The sequence below is a fragment of the Gigantopelta aegis genome, chromosome 4 (assembly GCF_016097555.1).
Source record: "Gigantopelta aegis isolate Gae_Host chromosome 4, Gae_host_genome, whole genome shotgun sequence".
In the NCBI taxonomy this organism is placed as follows: Eukaryota; Metazoa; Mollusca; class Gastropoda; order Neomphalida; family Peltospiridae; genus Gigantopelta; species Gigantopelta aegis.
Genome location: NC_054702.1, coordinates 35759800 through 35781044, shown reverse-complemented (window position 1 = coordinate 35781044; position 21245 = coordinate 35759800). Strand labels below are relative to the sequence as shown.

Below are 21245 nucleotides of genomic sequence, written 5' to 3'. Positions count from 1 at the left end.
AGCTGGCCTGAAATCTTTTCAGCATGTATTTCCATCATTCTAACAACAATAATTGTTGTAATCTATGTAACAATGTTTACTGATTTATTTACAACACTAGCTTTCTGGATGTAATGCTAAAATGAATAAATGTTGTTATCCAGATTTCGGCATTCTCGTTTAATTCGGGCAAAAATCAGCCACCTCTCCTAGAAAAATCGGAGCTGTATGTGTATGGACCCACATCGACACAGACCAAATACACATTTTATGGAACATGATGGCAAACAGGCTGTGTCAGTCCGCATTTGATTGTCCAAGTTAAAACCTGTTCAACTTTGCAGATCTGTTCTAGAGCATCTATGTCGGTCTGCACCCAGTACACATTTTAATGAAACTCGGCTTAACTAGGGTCAGTGCCTCTAACAGCAATAAAACACACTTTACCTGAACACAGGCCACAACTAAATAGACACATTTGGCGTATACTGTACGGTTGGTTCGCACACCGGAATCTTCTGTTTTCTTTGTATTGCTGAGCACACAAAATCCGGTGGTTTGGAACATCATGACATGGTCCTATAAACATTAAAACAATTTTTTTTAAATCACAGTAACTCCAAGGATAAAAGAATTGGAGGGGGGGGGGGGGGGGTGAGAATTGAGGCATAGTCATTATTGAGTCTTTTTCAGCCAAAAAAAAAAAGAAGGTGAATCAGTTGAATGGATCCACAGAGGTGGTTCGATCCTGTACATTACACAAGCATCTCAAGTGAGCACTCTACCGACTGAACTAAATCCCACCCCCACCACTAACCAAGATAAAAATAAAAATAAAATTTTAACCATAACAGCCTATGCTTAAAATGAAAACAACAATTCAACTATTGTAATTAACTAGAAATACTGTATCGTCATTACTAACTTGTCCATTCTGTCCATGGGTCAAGTGTTGTAGTAGCTGGTGGTAATGGACGGCGTGTCATACCTGGAAACACAATGGATATTGTAATATTAAGCACTAAAATGTTACATGCATGTACATCCTGAAATTAATACGATCATAATATTAATGCGAAAAACGCGAGTTTGTGTTATTCGCATTAACAATATGATGCATTTATTTTTGTTTTATCCAGCAATAGTCCAGCAAGCTATGTCACACTATACATTTATAAAACTGGACCATAATTCATCATAGGCCAGACAGATAAATTGTCCAATAGTCCAGCAAAAGCCAACACAATCCATCTCGACTGAATGAGTTTTAGCACGCTAATCCTGAGGTCGACCATTTCTTTGTTTTTATTGTTAAAGTTCGCTGCAACTTGTGGCATATCTTAGGATGATACAGTTGTAATCGTACATGCATGTTAATGTTTAGCCAAATATATATACAATTTAGGTAAATGATTGCTGCAAAAATATTCTTTGAGTTGATCTCACCAAAAACACTTAGGACTAAACAGGTTAATTGATGTGTACACAAACATGTTAGTGAGTTGATCTCATTGAAGAGACATTTAACTCTGATTTAACCGAAAAGTACACAGACATGTGTTATTAGAAAAATAATATTTAATAGGGAGGCCACTTGCATTAATTTCATGTTGCATTTTAGTTCATGCACCATCACTTGCATTAATTTAGTGATGCATTAATTTCAGGATCTACAGTATATTGTTCAATATCAATTTTTTGGGGGTTCATAAATAACAGATTTGTATTTTCTGTCGAATAATGATTTTTATTATATGCATCACAATGAAATACATGTATACAGATTTAAAGAAACCATAAATTTAAAGTGATGTTGGGTGGAACCGTATTTTCAGTCTTTTTATACCCACAGTGAAAATATAAATGGCATCCACATTCTTAGTACTGGAACCATTTGTAAAGGGAACAAGTTCACAATCATGTTTTACTGAATCTCTTTACTATAAATCTGTTTTAAACTTGAATTTATTATTTTATTTACATTTAGAACAAATTAAAATGTACCCATAATATGATTTTCATATATCATGCACTCAGTGACCCCCCCCCCCCCCCCCTCCCCCCAAAAAAAAATCATCTTAAAGTTCTTGAAAAAACAACATGAAATAGACTCAATATATCTCTCTGAATAATTTGAAATTTTAGACTCCCATGCGATGAGACAACATTAATATTTGACTGGAAACTTGATGTGACTAAGTGACTGATGATTGGTCAGTTGTAAATTAAGTTAGTGTAGCTGCTAATACAGTAGTCAATGGCCTATGCCTCATAAGGGACGATGCGCAAAAGTAAGTAAGCTGCTAACACATCATGCGAAGTGTTAAAGACTGAAATGATGCCACACGTAATGATTCCCACTTGCACCTATATGTACATGTTATGTAATAAGCGACACTGAACGGTATATTGTTGCAGTTTCAAATTTAATAGATTACTGGTTTGAGTGAAATATTGTTCATTACATAGATTTCCCCCCGACAATGGGACTAACATAATTGTGTGAGAGAAGGTTAGTATTTGACCCAAGTGTTATTCAACCCTTGAATGCAGAATAAAAGGGTTTACTTAAACAGAAATTCAGAGCTTTGTCCTTGGTTCGAGTGAAGCAGAATGGTCGACCATTCCATGTTGGAAACAATGAGATTCTGCTGTGGTTAACTATACAGCTTCATTGCTGGAGCAAATCCTCAAATTCGGGCAACAACGATGGAGATATTCAGGCAAAATGGCTGCATTTTCTGAAACTATTTCACCATGTATTCTTATCAGTCTACAAACAATACTGGCTGTAATCCATGTAAAAATGTGCTGAGATTCGTTTGCAACCCTATATGTAGCTTTTTGGCAGTAAAGCTAAAATTAATAAATGTTGTCATACAGATTCAGGCATTTTCATTTAATTTTGTCAAAAATCAGCCTACTTCCCAAGAAAAATGGGAGCCCATATCCCTATGGACCCACCGACAAAAAAAACATTTTATGGGAACTTGGTGGCAAGCATGGCATGTGTCAGTCTACATTGGATTGACCAAGTGAAAAACCTGTTCAACTTTGCAGATCTGTGGTACACCATCTATGTCGGTCTTCACACAGTACACATTTTAATGAAACCCGGCTTAACTAGGGTCAGTGCCTTTAACAGCAACTTACCTGGACACAGGCCACAACTCACTGGACAGAGTTGGCGTACGTGGTACTGCTGGTTCAAACACTTGTATTTTCTGTTTACATTGTAATGGTAAGTACAAAATTTCCAGTGTTCAGAGGCCTCGTAACATCGTCCTATAAATATATATATATATATATATATATATAAAAATCACAGTATCTCCAAAGCCTACCTGGCCTGATATAAACAAAAATATATTTTTTTTTTTTTAAATACATTTTTTTTTTGGGGGGGGGGGGGGAGAACTGGGGCACAGTAATATTGGGTCTTCCCCAGCAAAACAATTAAAAAGTTACTTTAAGCATTAAAAAAAATGATACCAAGGGCCTTATTCACTAAATTCTCGCAACTTTGCGATCTAGCAAAGACTTGCAAAGAGGATGCTTTGTTAATTGTCTAAACAGAGCCTATACTTAAGAGACCTTAATTTGTGTGAATTAGGCCCTAGATCTTGAATGCCATTATGTTCATGATGACATACTACCAATTCACGATACGTTTCTTTCTTTTTTGTCAACTAAAACCTGCTGTTTGCTTATACTGTAACAAATCTGTATATTTCCGGAATTATTTCACTTGAATAATCTGATTCAGTTGCCGTCCTTTTTCTGATTTTGTTTTTGGTTCTTGATTTTATCCTTAATATCTGAATTTCTAATACTAACATCTTTTCTCATCCTTCTCACACATTAATACTCAGTTCTTGGCATCAGAATGCTATCTTGTCAAAGATACCAGGAAGATTATTACAATGTTTTATTCATTAAAAGTGTGGTATGAGACCATATATTTAGGTAATATTTTGATTGGGATTTTCTAATTAATAGTAAGTTTTGTAAGTTGGGGGGGAGGGGGGGATGTTAGCAGTAATTTAATATTATATTGTAGTTTTGGGAACCATTAGGAATGATAATTAATCTAGAGTTATTTATTACAATTTTGTCAGAATACGCCATCGTGTCGAACATTCGACCATCTTTGGCAATTTTTGGCTATATTTAAATGGAATTGATTGAAGTTGTTGATCTTCGTTATTTTCACGAAGGGATGTTATGCGAGTTTGTCCTATTAATATTATCATTTAATTTTGTTAACAGGTGATTGATTTTGACCAATGAGAGCCATTCTGTGAAATATTCAAAGATTTGTGATGACATTATGTCACTTCTGAATTTTCAACCAAGGTGATAAGTATATTTTTGTATTTTTGTGTTGTGTTGTATTTTTTTATATTTTGTTTGGTGAATGGCTCTATCGCCCCCTAATTGTTTTGTAGACTTATTGTATGTGAACTGACAACGGTCAGGCATTAATTTAATTGGGAAATTACTCATGGAATAGTAAATTTGTATTTAATGTAGGGGGAAAACTGTCATGTTTCACATTACCGGTACCGTAAAACCTAGAAAATATTGATAATCTTATTTTATATTGACCATTGAGAGGATTCCGAAATGTTTTGAGTAAATATTTATTATTTATTTCTTGAGGTTTGAGAGAAGATAATATGATTTCTACATAGTAAATTTATAAGCTTTCTATGTTTGGGAATCTTATTGTTACATGGGTAGAAAGAAATATTTAGAGGAGCTAAAGTGTGAGTGTGAATAAAGATTTTTCTGTAGTCATACATGACTGAGTAATCTATTATTGGGATTTTTATTGTGTTATGAATGGATGATTGAATGAGGGTGGGGAGTAGAAAGTCTTCGTAATTATCATACAGGATGAACCTATCAATGTCAATAAACTGTATTTAACTGCTTAATTTATTATTAACATTTAATCTTTCTATTAAATGAAGTTATCAAAGTAACAACGATATAATTATTTGCCAATTAAATTGTTTTATTGCCTCTTAGTTATTGTAATAAATGCATATTCAGAGGCTTAAAATCACAAATTATTAGGGTTTGTGTGCTGTCACATTGTTATAAGTGACATAATATTGAGGTATGATGTAAGTTAGTTGTTTAAAGTTTTAAACGTAAAACATTTCAAGTGTTGGTCGAGTATTTACAAACAAATGAAAGGATTGTTTGCTCAAACAACGGTGTTGCATGAAGAAAGTTTTTGTTATCATGTGTTAAAAGTTGAAACCACATCATTGTTGGATAAGTGTTTCAGTTTTAAAAGGGAATAGTCTTTTGAACAAAGGGAATTCCAAACGAGCGCCGATGTCATCTTTATTTTCATCAGTAGAGCCATTGAAATCTGGACAGCCTCCCCGGACCTGACATAGGAGTAGCTGCAAAGTTTGTGACACGTTTAATGTCAAGTGTGGAATCCTTATCACTGAGTCTAACTCCTGCTACAGGTATACGTAAATGTCTTTAAAGTTAAGTCAAAATAATATAATAATAATAATAATAATAATTTTTATTTAAAATAATAATAAAATAAAATAATAATAATAAAGAACTATATAATAAGCAAGGTCATTTAATATTTCCTATCGTTGTGACTGCTTCACAGGCAGGATAGCACAAACCATGGCCTTTGTTGAACCAGTTATGGATCACTGGTCGGTGCAAGTGGTTTACACCTACCCATTGAACCTTGTGGAGCACTCACTCAGGGTTTGGAGTCGGTATCTGGAGTAAAAATCCCATGCCTCGACTGGGATCCGAACCCAGTACCTACCAGCCTGTAGACCGATGGCCTAACCACGACACCACCGAGGCTGGTGCAAAATATTTTGTACAAAGATAAATTCTATAATTTCAACGGCAAGGGTAGCCGCCTCCGCTGTCTTCTTCTGTCTGCGGTGGTCATATATTTATAAGACGTCAATGGCATAGCCAGCATGAGGCAGGCGAGGAGCTTGCCCGTCTGGATTTTCCCCAGATTTATTTTATTTTTCCCCATGACACTGATATTTATTTTAAAGGTCTGGGTTCTTAAATAGCATTAACTATGATGTTTTATTTCAAATAAGGTTTATAAATTTATTCAAAATTTGCAAAAAGTAAATGGACCATTGAATAATTACTCGTCCGTATTTTTTCACAAACTGCGGTTGTGTGGTGTTCATATTGAAAAAATTATTAAAAAAAGTCACATCTTTTTTCGAATAATGTTTGGTATGTCTACCATACATGTAGGTATTTTCTCTATTTTCGGGTGGTAACTTTAAATTAAGCAGCCAATAAACAAATAAAAATAAAAAAGAGAAAAAAGAAAAGAAAGAAAAAGTAAATTACTTTGCGGCGCTTATGTGACAGAAAGGTGGGATTAGTCATTTTCTTACCCGTTAATTAGAGCTACAAAGTAGGCCTACGTGCACAGTAAAACAGATTGAAACAGTATATCTCTTAGAGTAGGCATAAATGACGATATATAACACATAGCCCCTATTTTAAGAATTTGAGTCCGTGTATCAGATACAATGTACATGTATGTATCAGACATAAACTAATGGTAACTTACTCTTATCTAAATCTACGCTTCTTGAAGACAAAAACATATTTTTAAGGGATGGGCACATATACATGTATTTACATATATTCTATGCAAGTATTTGAAATGTTATACTTTTAACAATGCTGACACCTGTTTCAAACCACAGGTATCCCCAAACAATAACGTCAGATATGTTATAGTAACGTTATATAATCCTTATATATGTAACTATAGTATTTGTATTAGGGGATTCTGTTTGGGGGTACCTGTGCTCCAAACCAGTTCGTTATTACAAATACCTGGACTGTTCAGGTAATCATCTGTTTATGAATTGGTATCAGGAAAAAAGTTTTATTATAAATGTAATTCAGATCGGGTGGCATTACATTTTCCATCATTTTAGCAAAATACAGTCTAGCTTGTAACCATTGAGTAGACCATTCCGTTCAACAGGCGGCATACATACCTGGTTATTTGTGAGAGAAATACTTCATTTTACATCACCAAGGTTAAACTCAACTACATGTAATTGTAATAATCTATTATTTGTCCACACTGATGAAGTATCAGCCTTTCAAAAAATGTCAATAGAGATATATGTAGTTACCATTGGTGAGCCAATTGTTAATCGCCCATTATAGATATGAGATCAAAGAAAGATGACACCTACACAGTATTAAATGATGACTGAAGAGTGGGGGCAATCGTCATGAACGTGTACACATGCAGTTCGGTAAACAAATCTTAGATGTAAAACGAAGCACATATCACACATAATAGTATATTATGAACTAGTCCGTTTCCCCCTTATATAAGCAGAAATATCCGCATTGTAAAATATAACTTGTTGATGATTGTATAAGAAAAGTACACACAACTGTGTGTAGCTGGGTCAGTCAAGTGCGGGATTTATTGTTCAATATTTGCATCACGGTTAACAGAAGTGCTGAGAAATGTGTTTCTTCACAATTAAAGCAGAGGATAGCAGTTTGGTTTGTCCGGTCTGTGTTGCTGTCATGTTGGGAATCGTATTTACATCAGTTCCATCGTCTGAACTGTAGGAACAATTATTGTTAACATTTTCCACGACAATCGATTATGAATTTTATAATCTATCATCACATCAGTACAGCCAAAAGGATAACTTTTCAGTTATAATCGATCACTGGAACTTCACTAGTTTACTGTACTAGATACGTCACCGTAATGAATTTACATACATATTGCTAATAGTGTATCCTTTAAATCTTAGCTACAGACACCTACTGCATTTAAATACAGTTTTTGTAAATACAAGATACCTTCATGTAGCCTTTCTATAGAAACAGCAGATGTAAAATAGACATAAATGGTAGAATCAACTCTCTGTAATATCAATGGTGTAAAGAACAATTACCATTTCATCATACTTTTAGAGTATTTATAAGGCAGATACATTAAACCAAAACAAATCATATCTCTGCACAACACAGTCGAAAATATATTACGCAAAGTATTTAATAGATTATTGCTTCCATGATCCAATATCAAGTGCTCGTCCTTAGGAGATTCGTAACATGTAGGATTACTGCCACTCCCAAGAATAGCTTAGAAAACCCACATTTCCTTTACAATAAACCATCAATATATAAATTAAATGAACTACTGTCCATTGATAACACGATAGTTGATTAAACTATGTGGATTTCTGATTAAGCTACCAAATATAAAACAGATCATCACACGTGAAAACGGAGTGTATATACATGTATGTGTAAATATTACATAAATGTAAGCTACACATTTACTATTGATGTACAATACATTAATTTATATATTTTTCTTGGTGTATATCGTACACGTTTGTGAACATCATTATAGTCTGTATATAATATGTTCATGTCGTGATCGAGATCGGGATGGACGTGCACGAACCTTCAGTCAATTCAGGCATGTTAATAGTTTATGTCTATCTTACGCTTATAAACTGGGGATCTAGCCTGGATGGGTTTAATCATATTTGCAGTATAACGAACCAGCAGTTTCTCGCTCGACAACAGTACCGTTTATTTATTTGCCTATTTATTGAATTGGATGAATAATTTCATTTACCCAGACCGCAGTTCCATTAATTATTGCACATTTGATAAAGCAATCAAAATGGTAAATAGTTTGGGACATGGCAAGATGGATATCAAATCAGCTTTTAACACTTTCAAAATTTCCATCAGATTTTGAATTTTGTTCAAGTTACATGTACATTATGTGCCTTGTTTTTTATATTTAGAATGAATATATAAATTTCATTAACAAAAGGAAACTGATCGATTATTTATATAATTATTTATTTGGTGGTTGAAAAATACACAGAACCAATGGCGTAGCCAGCATGAGACAGACGAGGTGCTTGCCTCTTCTGAAATTTCCCCAGATTTATTTTATTTTTCCCATGACACTGATATTTATTTTAAAGATCTGGGTTTTCTTTGGAATTTTTTCCTCTCTGGCTACGTCCCAGAGAACATATTTCATTGACTTTTTAATTATGAGATTGAGGTTTGATGTACTTGAGAAAGCCAGAATTAGGGTTGCAGAATTAATTTGTTTGGATGGATACATAAAATACCTTGAAATTACAGCATCAAAATCTAATTTATTTTCCCCGACCAGGTTCATTTATCTTCTCCTGGTAACAACTGCACAATTTTTGAGTGTTTTTAATTGCCGCCGATAATGTATGTCATTTATGTGGAGAAATCGGTCCATTGCAGTTTTGTGGGTAGCCACTGGCTGACATGGCATATATACAATTGGCCACAGCGCGGTTCTGTTGGCGGTGGCTGAGATCCGCATGGTGACGCTAGATCTCGCCATGTGGCAGTTTCTCACTCAACAACAGTACCGTTTATTTATTTATGTATTTATTTATTTGGATTTTATTTGAATTGGATTTTGCTATATTTTTATTGATGATTTATTTGCATATTTTCGACATGTGTATATCTGGTTCCAGTGTACACTGTTGCTCAATTTATCTATTTATCTATTTGTGTCCATTTATTTATATTTGGGTTGCCCAAATGCCCTATTTTCGGGTGGTAACCTTAAATTAAGCCGTGGCCAATTCAGCCAATAAACAAACACAATATTTTGAATTGTTATCTTTGATAATAACATTTAATCTTTCTATTAAATGAAGTTATCAAAGTAACAACGATATAATTATTTGCCAATTAAATTGTTTTATTGACTCTTAGTTACTGTAATAAATGCATATTCAGAGGCTTGAAATAACAAATTATTAGGGTTTGTGTGCTGTCAATTGTGATGTTACATCACATTGTTATAAGTGACGTCATATTTCTTAACAAATTGATTTAAAATTATTTATATATTCATAATATGTGCTATTGTTCCTCATGCTATATATATTACATGTATGTTGATGTTGTTTCTTTGAATGTATGTATGTATAATATCATGTATAGATTAGAGAGGGCCTCATGGGAGACCAGTCACCTTGTACTGAATGTGTTTACCCTCTGAAAATAAAGAATTTTATTATTATTATTATTATTATTATATTGAGGTATGACGAAAGTTAGTTGTTTATTTTTAAGCGTAAAACATTTCTAGTGTTGGCCGAGTATTTACAAACAAATGAAACCCTCCCACCCTATAACCCTCTACGTTTAAATTGTTTGCTGTTTTGCTGCTGGTGTGTTATTTTATAATTTCAGATTGGATATTCTAGTGTACGGTATGAAGACTTCAAATCGAAATCATCACGGCTAAATGTGTGATCACTCGCATGATTAAATCTAGACAATACTGAACATTGTGCACAAAAGATCATTTTTAATCATGAAATTTTTCTGCGGTACACAGTAAATCAGGAAAATATGTTTGTTAGGTTCGTACTCGTTTAAGAGTGGACATGAATATTTATGAGCAAAATCAGGCTGCACGTGCGATATATGTCTGTAAGGAGAAGCACGCGTGTGCATAGTTCATTCTAGCTTGCATCTAAACCAGTAACAGCCAGATATTCATGATTTAATTATTTACATAAATATATATTTTCCAAAGGTTTTCTCAGGTTTTTTAACCTGGAAGTAAACTTGTTATATGAAAATAGATTGCGTTTGTTAGGAGTGGAATGTTTATGGAATTTATGAAGATTTGTTTATTTATGATGTACAAAAAAGACAAAAAGAAGCCAGTTCCATGTAGTTTCTCGGTAAGCCTACAAGACATTTTGGAGTGTTGTTTTATATTAAGAGGATAAGAGTTGTTTAATCATATTTACTATATAACGAACCGGCAGTTTCTCGCTCAACAGCAGTACTGTTTATCTATTTATGTATTTATTTATTTGGATTTTAATTGAATTGAATTTTGCTATATTTTCATTGATGATTTATTTGCATATTTTCGACATGTGTATATCTGGTTCCAGTGTACACTGTTGCTCAATTTATCTATTTATCTATTTGTGTCCATTTATTTATATTTGGGTTGCCCAAATGCCCTATTTTTGGGTGGTAACCTTAAATTAAGCCATGGCCAATTCAGCCAATAAACAAATAAACACAATATTTTTAATTGTTATCTTTGATAATTTTACATTATATTCAAATTTTATTGAAGAGCTGTAACTTAAATAAACACTGTGAAACAGATTGTCATATGTAATTATTTTAGTTGTTAGAAAGTTTAACTGTTGGTTTATATTTGGGGATTTGATTTTGGAAGTCTCTGACCGAAAGAACCCAGACAGACATGTTAACTTTGTATTGTATTCGATTCCAACACCGGCCAATTAGTGGGCACATGTTGAGAATGCAAATTTTGTAAACTTTAAACTTTAAATCAACATTTGTAACGGATACCTATTAATATAAGCATGACAGTGTAAGATGTGTGATGAGGTGGGCTGTCTGGGGATGGTCGTAGCTACTTGTAGCTTCCAATGCATAGACTGAATTTTCCTTGCATACCATGCGGTGGATGGTCCAAGATACCCCCCTCCCTCCCCCCCCCCAAAAAAAAAACCCCAAACCCACCAAACATTTTGGTGTAATATGGCAACAAAAGAGCACTTTTTTTTTCTTTTTTGGGGGGGGGGGGGGAATTTAACTGCCCACCTGCCTCATTCAAATTAGAGTGGTAGACTATATTTGTTACACATTTAGGGATTACACACTGTGATACACTGCTCCTTCCACTCTAAAAATTATGCATCCCCCACAAATAAAAAGCGTATCAGTAGATAACTGACCCTGACCTACTGCTGACATCTTCCGATGCCAATGCATAGGAATGCAACAAAACTGCTTGTGATCACCACTAGTCAAATTAATGTATACTACTCAAAAGAATTTAAGGGTCAAAAATTTATAACCAAATAAGTTTCAGAGTGTATTAGATTGATGATGTAAACTACACCAAATTTTTTATTTATTGTTTCATATTTACAAAAAACCACAAATAAACATCACTGTATACAAGAAAGTCAAATGACATGCTGTCAAAGTTGAAGGTTGTCAAACATGGATTTTACACATTAGAACATTCGTTTAATAATGTGTGAATCCACCCCTGGCGCGAATACACTCGACACATCGTTGCCTCATGCTGTTGATCAGACGTCTTAAGAACTCTTGGGGAATGGCCTGCCACTCTGCCATAAGAAGTTGACCCAGATCATGAAGGTAGGCCGGAGGGGTATGGTTATCCCGAACTCTCCTGCCTAATTCGTCCCAGGCGTGCTCTATTGGGGTCAAGTCAGGCGAATATGCTGGCCAATCCATCCTGGCGATACCGTGTTGTCTGAGAAAGTCCGTTACCACCCTGGCGTGGTGGGGTCTGGCATTGTCATCCTGCAGAACTGCCCCGCCACCAATCTGCTGAAGGCCTGGGAGAACCAACGGCCGGATAATCTCATTCAGATAGCGGATTCCATTCAGATTGCCATCCACCACATAGAGGGGGGTCCTGTGGTGGATAGAGATGCCGCCCCACACCATGACGCTGCCACCACCGAACCGGTGACGTTGTCTAACGTTAACGTCAGCGAAGCGCTCCCCAGGACATCTGTAGACACGAACCCAACCGTCGTTGAACTGGAGACTAAACCTGGACTCATCAGTGAACATCACTCGACCCCACTGAACACATTGCCACCGCAGATGAAGCGTGCACCAGTGACGTCTGGCCGTTCTGTGACGTGGTAGGAGTGGTGGTCGAACAGCCTGGCGACGGCAGCGTAGATTATTGGCTCTCAGACGATTGCGTATGGTTTGATCAGACACTCGAGTTCCAGTCGCAGTCCGCAGATTGTCACGTAATCGGCGTGCAGTGGTTTTGCGTTGACGTAGAGCCATATTGGTGATGTAGCGGTCCTCTCTATTTGTAGTGCTTCGGGGACTTTCCGAACGTGGACGATTTCGAACAGAATTCGTTCCTTGGTACTGTTGCCACAGTCGGCCAACGACACTCTGACAGACACCAAGTCTCAGAGCAACATTTCTTTGCGTATTGCCATCCTGAAGCCAAGCAATAGCCCTTCCTCGATCTTCGATAGTCAGTTGAAGTCGTACCATTGTCGAATTTGGAGTGTGCACCGTACACGAACGCAAGCTCCAATTATACGGAAATTCAGCATTGGGAACATGGAATATACGTGCAAAGCGTGCAAATGAAGCGCTTTGTGAAAAAGCAAGTTATGGGCACTTAGCAGACCTTTTCGCTTTCGCCCTAACTTACGTGCAAATGTAAGCATGTTTTTGCCATTAGAACTAGTCGACAGTGTCAATGACAGTGGATTTTAATTCATTTATGGGTTGCTTAGACCCACTTTCGTCAAAATGGAACAATACCATGCGTGACATTATGGTCTAGCTAATATAATTGACATTCAGAAAATAATGTCGAAAATATCGTCTGACCCTTAAATTCTTTTGAGTAGTATATATCTTTCAACCATAACAGCTTGTATGTCCATGTTTATTGTTCAAATGAACATGACAATTCAGTTGTAAGTGACTAGAAATACTGTGTCATCATTACTAACCTGTCCATGGTGTATCTGGTGCTAATGTTGTAGTAGTTGGTATTGTAATGGGTGAGGGACCTGGAAAAACAAAGGATATAGTAATATTAAGCACTAAAATGTTACATATCATATATCGGCCATGGTCAACATCTTGAGAAATGTTGAAGACTAAAATTACACTACATATCATTCCCAATATGTATTAAGCGACACTGAAGGGTATATTGTTGCCGTTTAAAATTTAATAGATTACTAGTTCGAGAAAAATATTGTTTCAAATTTAATAGATTACTGGTTTGAGTGAAATATTGCTAAGTACATTGCTTTCTCTCTCATGGGACTGACATAATTGTGCGATAGAAGGCTAGTATTTGACCCAAGTGTTATTCAACCCTTTAAAGGTAAAGTTTGTTTTATTTAACGATGCCACTAGAGCACATTGATTTTTTTTATCTTATCATCGACTATTGGACATCAAACATATGGTCATTCTGACACTGTTTTTTAGAGGAAACCTGCTGTCACCACATAGGCTACTCTTTTACGACAGGCAACAAGGGATCTTTTATTTGCGCTTCCCACAGGCAGGATAACACAAACCATGGCCTTTGTTGAACCAGTTATGGATCACTGGTCGGTGCAAGTGGTTTACGCCTACCCATTGAGCCTTGTGGAACACTCACTCAGGGTTTGGAGTCAGTATCTGGATTAAAAATCCCATGCCTCGACTGGGATCCGAACCCAGTACCTACCAGCCTGTAGACCGATGGCCTAACCACGACGTCACTGAGGCCAGTACCCTTTAAAGGGACATTCCTGAGTTTGCTGCAATTTTTAAGACATTATCAACTAACAGAGACTTTTTAACGATTGTAATTACATATCAAATATATTTTTTTGTATAAAATTTTGGTGGTTGTATATTAAATGTGTTTCTATATTTGTACTAGGTTAAATTTCATTATATTTCCTAATATTTTTTTTTTTTCGTACGTACGAAATTATTTGAAGATAAAATCCAGTCTGGGTTACTAACAAATATTAAGATGACCAGAAACACATTGAATATACAGATGCTGCTATTCTAAACAAAAAAATATATTTAATATATATGTAAGTTTAATCGTAGAAATATTTTATTAATCGGAAACATCTTACAATGCAGCAAAGTCAGGAATGTTCCTTTAATGCAGAATATAAAAGGGTTTACTTTTTTTTGATAAAGGGATTTTGTCCTTGATTCAAGTGTAGCAGTATGTTTGACGATTCCACATTGTAATTATTTTAAAACAGTATACTACCATTCCACATTGGAACTTGGAGCCAGTGAGATTCTACTGAAGTTAGAGCTGAGTTTTTTCTATGACACAGTGATGTAATTATTTCAAAACAGTATGCCACCATTCCACATTGGAACTTGGAGCCAGTGAGATTCTACTGAAGTTAGAGCTGAGTTTTTTCTATGACACAGTGATGTAATTATTTCAAATCAGTATGCCACCATTCCACATTGGAACTTGGAGCCAGTGAGATTCTACTGAAGTTAGAGCTGAGTTTTTCTATGACACAGTGATGTAATTATTTCAAAACAGTATGCCACCATTCCACGTTGGAACTTGGAGCCAGTGAGATTTTACTGTAGTTAGAGCTGAGTTTTTCTATGACACAGTGATGTAATTATTTTAAAACAGTATACTACCATTCCACATTGGAACTTGCAGCCAGTGAGATTTTACTGTAGTTAGAGCTGAGTTTTTCTATGACACAGTGATGTAATTATTTTAAAACAGTATACTACCATTCCACATTGGAACTTGGAGCCAGTGAGATTTTACTGTAGTTAGAGCTGAGTTTTTCTATGACACCGTGATGTAATTATTTCAAAACAGTATACCACGTGCAGTACCTTTACAGAGACCACAACTCCATGCACACCATCGACGCCTGCTTTCTAGAATTCTATGACATCGGTTTTTTTTGCGCACGTTAGCACAGTAATCCCCATAGCGGACAACATCTGTACATGGTCCTAAATGAAGAAAAAAATTACTAAAGTTTGTTTTGTTTAACGACACCACTAGATCACATTGATTTATTAATCATCGGCTATTGAATGTCAAACATTTGGCAATTCTGACAGTCATCAGAGGAAACCCGCTACATATTTCCTAATGCAACAAGTGATCTTTTATATGCACTTTCACACAGACATGAAAGCACATACCATGGCCTTTGACCAGTTGTGGTGGACTGGTTGGAACAAGAAAAATCCAATCAGTTCAATGGATCCACAGAGGAGGTTCGATCCTGTGACACAAGCACCTGAAGTGAGCACTCAACTGACTAAGCTAAATCCCACTTCAGTCCTAAATGAATACAGAACAACAGACAACAAGTTACATATTCATAAGCGTCCAGCATAGGAAGACAATAGTAATACCCGGTCAAAATATGTACTATTGGAATGAAGGCAGGTCACGGGACCTCATTCACCAACCTCTGAATCTGCCAATGTTACTGCCCAAATCAATTACTTTGTTTAAAGATGCCATGATGAAGCTAAATCTAGAAGTGTTATGTTGCCTGATTAATAATAATGAGTAAATCCAGTGTGGACACGAACCTTGCCATGCTGTAGTTGTTGGTGGTGCCATGGTGGTTGTGGGTGAAGGACCTGAAATTCAGGATATAGTAATAATATTTCACAGCTGAAATGATGTATGCTTTTTTAGCATCTCTGCCTTGCTTACAGGTTTCAGTTTTTAATATACAGTAGAATCTTGTTGGGTCGAACTCAGAAGGATCGAATACACTGCAACACTCGAACCAAAAAAACAAAGCCCTGAGTTACACTTAAACATTGTTGACCAAATGGTTAGGTTGAACTTCCCAATGGGTCGAACACTTTCTAAGAGCACCGACTGGGTTCGAGCCAATGGGATTTAACTGCATAATATATACACATTGCAAAAAAAACTTATTGAACTTTTAAAACTATTTTTCTCCATGTGAAGCAATACAAAGCAAATGAAATATTTTTAAATATTGCAATTTTAAACATTTTAAAGCATTATTCTCTGTCAAACAATACTTTAAATCTTCAAAACATATATAGATGATAATATGCATTCAAAAGTTTTATTTCAGTGATCAATATATATATATTGGTGGTTTGATATAAACATAATCGTGCTTGTTGAAAATATGCCATGGGACAAATTCTCTACCTCAAGTTATTTTGGGATCTTGAGATTATAGAAGTTGAGATGACCAACCCCTGCAATTGCCTGTGGCAATGGGCAACAACGTGGAGATTGCTGCAGAGATTTTCATTCTCAGCAGCAATTTGTTTGTCGTACATGGACTACATTGGATAGTGCAGGGAGTGACACCTTAAATATTGTTAAACTGTGGCTATGGCGCAGTATGGGTGTTTAATTTCTTTAACTTTAACTTTGAGTAAAATGTTCAACATACACTCCTACAAGTCGCTTGAAGTGTTATAGTAGGCCTGATGATAAGTTATAAATATACATATATAGGGAAAGAGATTGTTGCAATAGTTTAATCAAATTTTCTCCGTCATTTATATTGACACAATTATATACTACCCTTTTCTAGTGCCAAGTGGTCTAATAAAAAAAAAAAAAAAAAAAAAAAAAAACCCACACTATTAATTATACTGATTTACTTGATTTTAAAAGAGAGGCATTCAGTCTTGGTAACAGATTTTGTACAGAAATTATGCTGTTATTAAACAAATTTATTTTCATTCTATATCGCATTAAATATATTCTGACACTTTGATGTAATATAATTAATTAAAAGATAGATTGAACTGGCATGTTACTGCAGACTGACTACACTGCACATATATTATAAACTGTCATCCCCTTACAACTCCATTGTTCTTGATCATGTCATTTGCATGTTAACTGTTATGTCACTTTCAGTCAATGAAATATAGACAAAAGCAGGCTTAATATACAATCATGAGGTAATCATTACAAGATTATGTTTTACACAGTGGTTGACAAAATCATTAATCTTACAGCATATTGGTAAACAAAACAAATAACAAACTTATCATTCAGATTTATTTACAATTTCACAAAACATTGTAAGCCTAGTTTTGCACATAAACGTAAATCTACGACTAAACCACAATTTTTATTACTATAGTATACAACAAATATAGTTAAAAGTACACATATTTAATTTTCTTTTGTCCTTAAAATGCTCCATCTTCTGTAATGATGTAAATTTCTTTGTGAAAAGGATGCAAAACACTTGTAAATGTATGCCCGATATAACTGCTTACTTAATTTACTTACAATATTTTGTGAAATAGGCCCCAGGGCCCATATTTTCGAAGCCATCTTAGCGTTACAAAATCGTAAAACCATGGTAGATTGTGACGTCACTACAGCACACGCCATATAGTGACATCATAGCATACGATTGTTTTAAATTATGATTTCGTAGGCTAAGATTGCTTTGAAAATATAGGGCCTGAGTTGGCAACATGTTAATGGTAAAATTGCTGTGGTCATTTTCTTAACTGCACGTCACTATATAGCACACGCCATATAGTGATGTCATAGCTGACAACTGATTTACAATTTCGTAGGCTAAGATTGCTTTGAAAATGTAGGTCCTGAGTTGGAAACATGTTAACGGTAAACTTGCCTTGGTAATTTTCTTAATATTGCAGGACTTGGATAACAATATTAGACTGTACATAAAATTCTATTTAGTTCACTTCTGAAAAGCATACAATTTTATTATATCATCTCATAACATTTGTTTGTCTCCTGTCTGACTGATCAGTTGATATAAAGTTTTATAAAGGTGTATTCCAGAAATGGCTACATGCAGTTAGGGATTAGAGGTACGTACATGACCTATTATTTTATAAATTAACCTGTGCCCATATTTTCAAAGCCATCTTAGTGCTACAAAATCGTAGAACCCTCGTAGGCTGTGACATCACTACAGCACATGCCATAGTGATGTCATAGTTTACAATGGTTTTACGATTTCGTAGACTAAGATTGCTTCGAAATATGGGCCCAGGGCCATATTAAGCTGAAGTTGCACCCAAAAAAAAGATGAAAAAGATGCCATTTTTAGTTTTAAAATACCCTTTTTATATCTACCTGGACAAGACCCTCTGTGCCCTGATTATTTTTATCAAATGCCATCCAATTTATTTTAAATAAGGTATTAGTTGGTGATGGATATGTATAAGAGAACAAGTGGTAAAATAATATTATAAGAATTTGTTAGATCTCTTCAACTTTTAGAGATCAGTGTTTCAAAGTCACCAGTCAATTCTGTGCATTGATTGTCCACTACGAAGGTACATGGAAAAAAAATCAGGGTACGTATTTTATAAAAGTGAAACGGATGTTTTGATTTTCTTTTGATTTCATGTGAGAAAATAGAGATAGGAGATGTTAAAATAAATATTTCTATACTAAAGTTTCAGTTTTGATAGTGAAAGGACAAATAAATCATATTTTGAATTTGAATTAATGTTGGAAATATCAGCAATTTCACTACTAGAAAGTTAAAAATACTGCAAGTCAGTTGTGACTCTCAGTTTAAAAAAGTGCAAGTTAATGGAGGAAAATTATGAGTCAGAACACATGATTTACACATCATCACAAACCCTGAAAGACAAATAAAACATAGTACCTGTACAAAAGTAATAAAATAACATAAAATAAAATAAAATCAAACAATATAATAATAACAAGTATTCTGAGAGTACTACTAAAATTAAAAGCAATACATAACCCCTACCGGGCCCAACAAATTTTCGCATCTCCCAAGTTCAAGGACCAAAACTCTGTCAAAATTGGGTAAATCGCCATGAAAATCAAATTTGTTCTGCAACAAAACACGATAAAGCTATACACAAAACATCAGCTCAATATCTTGAGGCATTGCCAAAATATTTCTGTATATCTCCCAAGTTCAAGGCCATAATTCTGTCAAAAATGTGTAAATCAATATAAAACTCAACTTAAACTTGATCTGTAACAGTACATGATAAAGCTATACACAAAATTTCAGCTCAATATCTCAAGGCATTGTGAAAAAACCATTCGGAAAACTATATGTTGGACAGACAGACAGACAGGATGGACAGTCACCTCTGGTTGGACTGGTAGGGAACTAATAATAATAAAAAGCACAATACCTGTGCAAAGGCCACAACTCCAACGACATAGTCGACGCTGGTTAATGTTTACTTTCCTACACTGCTTCGTTTTGCGCAAATGCGCACAATAATGCCAATAGCGTGGGACATCTGTACATGGTCCTAAAATTAAACACAGAAAATACAAAAGATCACCTTATCTTCAATCTTAACACATTCATGGTAACAGGCCTTGACCTTAACTTTTTTCAGTGGTAGCCAACTGGGCTACGAGGTTATAAAATCTGGTAGCCCCCAGTAAAAATTGGTAGCCCCATAATTTGAATACATTAAAAAAATTAGAGAAAATATTAAAATCAGTTATTTTTGTTTAAACATGTTAGGTTTTTTTTTAAATCATGAGAAATATACTGTGAAATATACACTTGTACATGTTGATTGTGGAGTAACTGGACATGTAAAACAAATATACAGTAGCCCAGTGGACTACCAGATTTAGACATCTGGTAGCCCGAGCAATCATTTGGTAGACAAAACACCCTGGGCCACTGCTAAAGTCAAGTCCTAATACAGAACCTAATTATACATTTTTTGTTTTTCTGAAACGATATCACAGACGGTTTTAGGATTTTTTCTAGGGCACCCACAGAATTTCAAAGTACACTATGTAATTAACAAACATATAGAGGATACTCCCCAAGTGTCTATCCTAATTCATCAGCAGAAGTTGATAAAAATATGAAATCTGAGGCTTGTCGAGGACTTTTATACTTTTATCAACGAGGGCTGATAAATTATAATATCATAAGACACGAGGGGTATTCTTTTTATCATCCATTATCATTCTTTTCATTTGCAACAATTGTAAACAGTGTCAGTATTGTGGGTTGAGCGTCACTATATTTGACAGCAGTAGACTCGTTAACTAGCAGAACGACAGTGGCGTGACGTCACTAATGATAGGTTTAGCGCTGAAACATACACAGTGATGTAACAAAAGAAGCGATATCTCCTGGAAGAATATTACAGGAGATATCGCAAATTATAGTGCCAACGATATCTCCTACAAAAGATAAATACATTTATGCAGTCTTACCCCAGAAAACCCAGGCAACCAAGATATCAAATTTTCTGCACTAAAATGAAATGAAATAATTATATTAATATATTAAACACCAAATTGTGGGGGCTCTTTGGCATTCTTGGGGATAGGGGATGTATCCTACCCCCACCCATCTTCAATCAGCACCTCTTACACAATGTAATTTATCGTCTCAGACTGCTATGAATAATACTTTGCGTTGTGCATTGTAACAAAGATTAAGATATTCAGTGACCTGCAAAGTCTGATGAATTATGTGGAGACTCTCATGCTTTTGAACCATCTCTCCAGTACTCCTGAGTTCATGCAAATAAGCAAGCTCACATGAACTCATGCAAATATGCAAACTCATATGAGCCCATGCAAATATGCAAACTCACATGAG

At 35.2% G+C, this 21245-nt stretch overlaps 1 protein-coding gene across 8 annotated transcripts in view; it reads right to left on the bottom strand.

Annotated features, from left to right (window-relative positions):
- LOC121370475 (zonadhesin-like) overlaps positions 1–21245 on the bottom strand; it is a 109901-nt gene that overhangs the window by 27362 nt on the left and 61294 nt on the right. For 7 of the 8 annotated variants that reach the window (XM_041495725.1, XM_041495724.1, XM_041495731.1 and 4 more), the window contains exons 31-37: positions 19798–19920; positions 16213–16263; positions 15496–15618; positions 13608–13667; positions 3133–3264; positions 905–967; positions 427–558 (exon numbers count right to left, since the gene is read on the bottom strand). In XM_041495725.1, coding sequence (XP_041351659.1) covers positions 427–558; positions 905–967; positions 3133–3264; positions 13608–13667; positions 15496–15618; positions 16213–16263; positions 19798–19920 — 684 coding nt within the window. The remainder of the gene's footprint in view (positions 1–426; positions 559–904; positions 968–3132; positions 3265–13607; positions 13668–15495; positions 15619–16212; positions 16264–19797; positions 19921–21245) is intronic. The other variant, XM_041495732.1, reaches the window with a different exon arrangement.